This window comes from Camelina sativa, chromosome 9 (assembly GCF_000633955.1).
Source record: "Camelina sativa cultivar DH55 chromosome 9, Cs, whole genome shotgun sequence".
In the NCBI taxonomy this organism is placed as follows: Eukaryota; Viridiplantae; Streptophyta; class Magnoliopsida; order Brassicales; family Brassicaceae; genus Camelina; species Camelina sativa.
The window spans coordinates 22,927,654-22,930,233 of NC_025693.1; the positions used below are offsets into that span (position 1 = coordinate 22,927,654).

At 36.7% G+C, this 2,580-nt stretch overlaps 1 protein-coding gene across 1 annotated transcript in view; it reads right to left on the reverse strand.

The window, feature by feature from the left end:
- Nucleotides 2,203-2,580, reverse strand: part of LOC104715608 (zinc finger BED domain-containing protein RICESLEEPER 2-like) — a 5,841-nt gene continuing 5,463 nt past the window's right edge. The window contains exon 9 of the mRNA XM_019230036.1: nt 2,203-2,453. Within this exon, the coding sequence (XP_019085581.1) occupies nt 2,383-2,453 (71 nt within the window). The 3' untranslated portion in view covers nt 2,203-2,382. The remainder of the gene's footprint in view (nt 2,454-2,580) is intronic.

Genomic DNA, 2,580 nt, shown 5'->3' on the forward strand with positions numbered 1-2,580 from the left:
AGGGAGGTGTTGATTCTGAGGAAGGGCACAGGAAGGAACTAAATGCCTTAAATGAGAAGCTTGAGAAGCTAGATAAACTCCATCTAACCCAACAGGAGCAAGTACTTGTTGTCTGTGAAGATGTGCAGTTTGTGGTCCCAATCTATCCTCCACAACATCCCACGCAGGCCCCTGCTCAAGATCAAGAACTGACGAATATGCTTCGGCAAGTTCTACAAGGTCAAGCTAATGAAGCTATGGAAACAGCTAGGCTGTTTACAGAGATGAACAACAAACTGGACTACATCAATAATGCCCATAATCTCAATATTGAAGATTTGACATCCAGAATTCATCACCTTGAAAGCTTGGCTGCTTCTCCTTGTTCAGGACAACTCCCAGGGACATCAATACTCCATCAAAGGGAGTTGGCTACTATCCATGCTATCACCTTAAGCGAGTTACCTGCCTATGAAGAAAACATTACAATCATGGGGGACAATGAAGTTCAAGATGGGGAAGATTTATGTGAAAATCATTATGTAGTCTTTGAAGGTGTAAATGGGCCAAAAGCAGAGATTTTCGCAGCATACGAGGAAGCTCCAACGGGAACACGACCCCATGTTCGGGTTCATGTTCGAATCACACTCCAGCTCTCCCAGAATGCTCAGATTCAATCTTCAAGCTTCCCCAACAGCTAGAGTCACAAAATCCCGTATCTGATGGGTTGTCAGCACTTCAAACTACTAACATTCTCAAGGATTCTGTGAGGGAGTTAACAACTACAGTGAAGAAGATCAGTGGGAAAATCAAGGAACTTCAAGGGAAAGTCAGTGGTTCTTCCTCAAAGAAAGGAAAGAAAGGGCTGCATATAACGATTAGGAATAAAACTTTTACTATTGATCCTGGAAAAAGAAGAAACACTACAAGAAAACAATCAATTTGCTAGGAACATTTGCGAGGGAAATTATCCCTCGCAAATTTGCGATAGAATTGCGAGACATCTGCTACAAACATAAAATTCCTAGCAAATTCTTCGCAAAATTGCGAGGGAGTGGGTCTTCGGAAGTCCATAGCAAATTTGCGAGGGATTTACGAGATAAATTAACATTCCTCGCAAATCCATTACAAATTTGTGACAGTTTTGCGATGACAACATCCATAGCAAATTTGCAAGGGATAGGCGAAGGAATTGCGAGAGTCATCGCAAATCGAGAAAATAAACCTCAAAAAAGTAATTGAAAAATTTTATCTAATATGAATAAATTTGAGTGTTCATAAGATTAATCAGATAAATTTCTAAATTTTTCAAAAAAAAAAAAAATCAACTTTTACATTTTCATATGTTTTGTTAGTTTAATAATACTAATTTCACATCTCAAACATAAACCCCAAATCCTATACCCCAAACTCTATACCACAAACCCTTAAAACCTACCTCAAAACCTTAAATCATAAACTATAAAATTTAAAGTTTAAACTTTAAAATTCCTAATCAGAGAAATTAAATTATAAATCGTAGAACCAAAAATTAACTATTATATATACATAAAACCAATATTTAAAACAATATACATATACACAAAATCCAATACGTAGAAGAAAAAAAATAAAACTTTTCTCTAAAGCTAGTAAAATAAAAAAATATAACCATTTTTTGTAAATATGTTTAAGATATGTTTGACACAAAAGCTATGCAAATTAATAAATTTACAAATATGTCTAAGATATTTTGTCTACTTAGGGGTGTCATACGGGCATGCCCGCGCCCGAACGGGCTGACCGTGACGGTCCCGTATTTTCAGCGATCCGCCGCGGACAGGTCCGCCACGGACGGCGAGCGACGTATCTCTGCCCATGCCCGCTCCGCCTAGTTTTGCGGACTAACGGGCATGCCCGCGGGCTTTGACATCTCTACTAACGTGGGTTCTTGTGGAGTGGGTTCTTGTGGAGTTCTTCCGTTTCTTGTTTGGATCGCCGCTGTTAGAACTGTTGTCGAAAGTTTCAGAGATTGAAGCCATCTTCGTGTGACCTCAGTAGCAAAGGAGTAACTGAAACAAAGACTAAATTTGATTTTTAAAAGAAGCTGTAACTTTCTGTATTTTTTTGTTTTGTTCTTGCTTCTCTTGTAATGAAACCATAGTTAATACCGTATTACGTAGAGATTATAAAATAACTTTAGAATATGTAGTGCAGAGATGGCTTATGAAAAGAAAAATATTATAAAATAACTTTCTGGTAAACCAGTTCAATTACGTAGAGATAAAGAAGAAATAGAGATTGATGTTTAAACTGGAATTGAAATCAAGGAAGTACTTAAACTGAAAAATTAAACCAAAGTATTAAACTGAAATGGAAAACTGAAAACAGAAATCTCAAGGTGAAGATGTCTCTTCAACCAAATCAAGCTTCATCATCAACAATTGACTGGAAAGAAGGTAATGTCTCATCTTCATCAAATTCTTCATCCTCCTCTACATATGGCAAAGTAATAGAAGAAGGTCAAGGTAAATATATATCACTTAAAAGTTACACAATCAATACCAAATTGTGAAAATTGTTTGCTTACCATTTTCATATGCTTCAAAACCTTTTAACCAA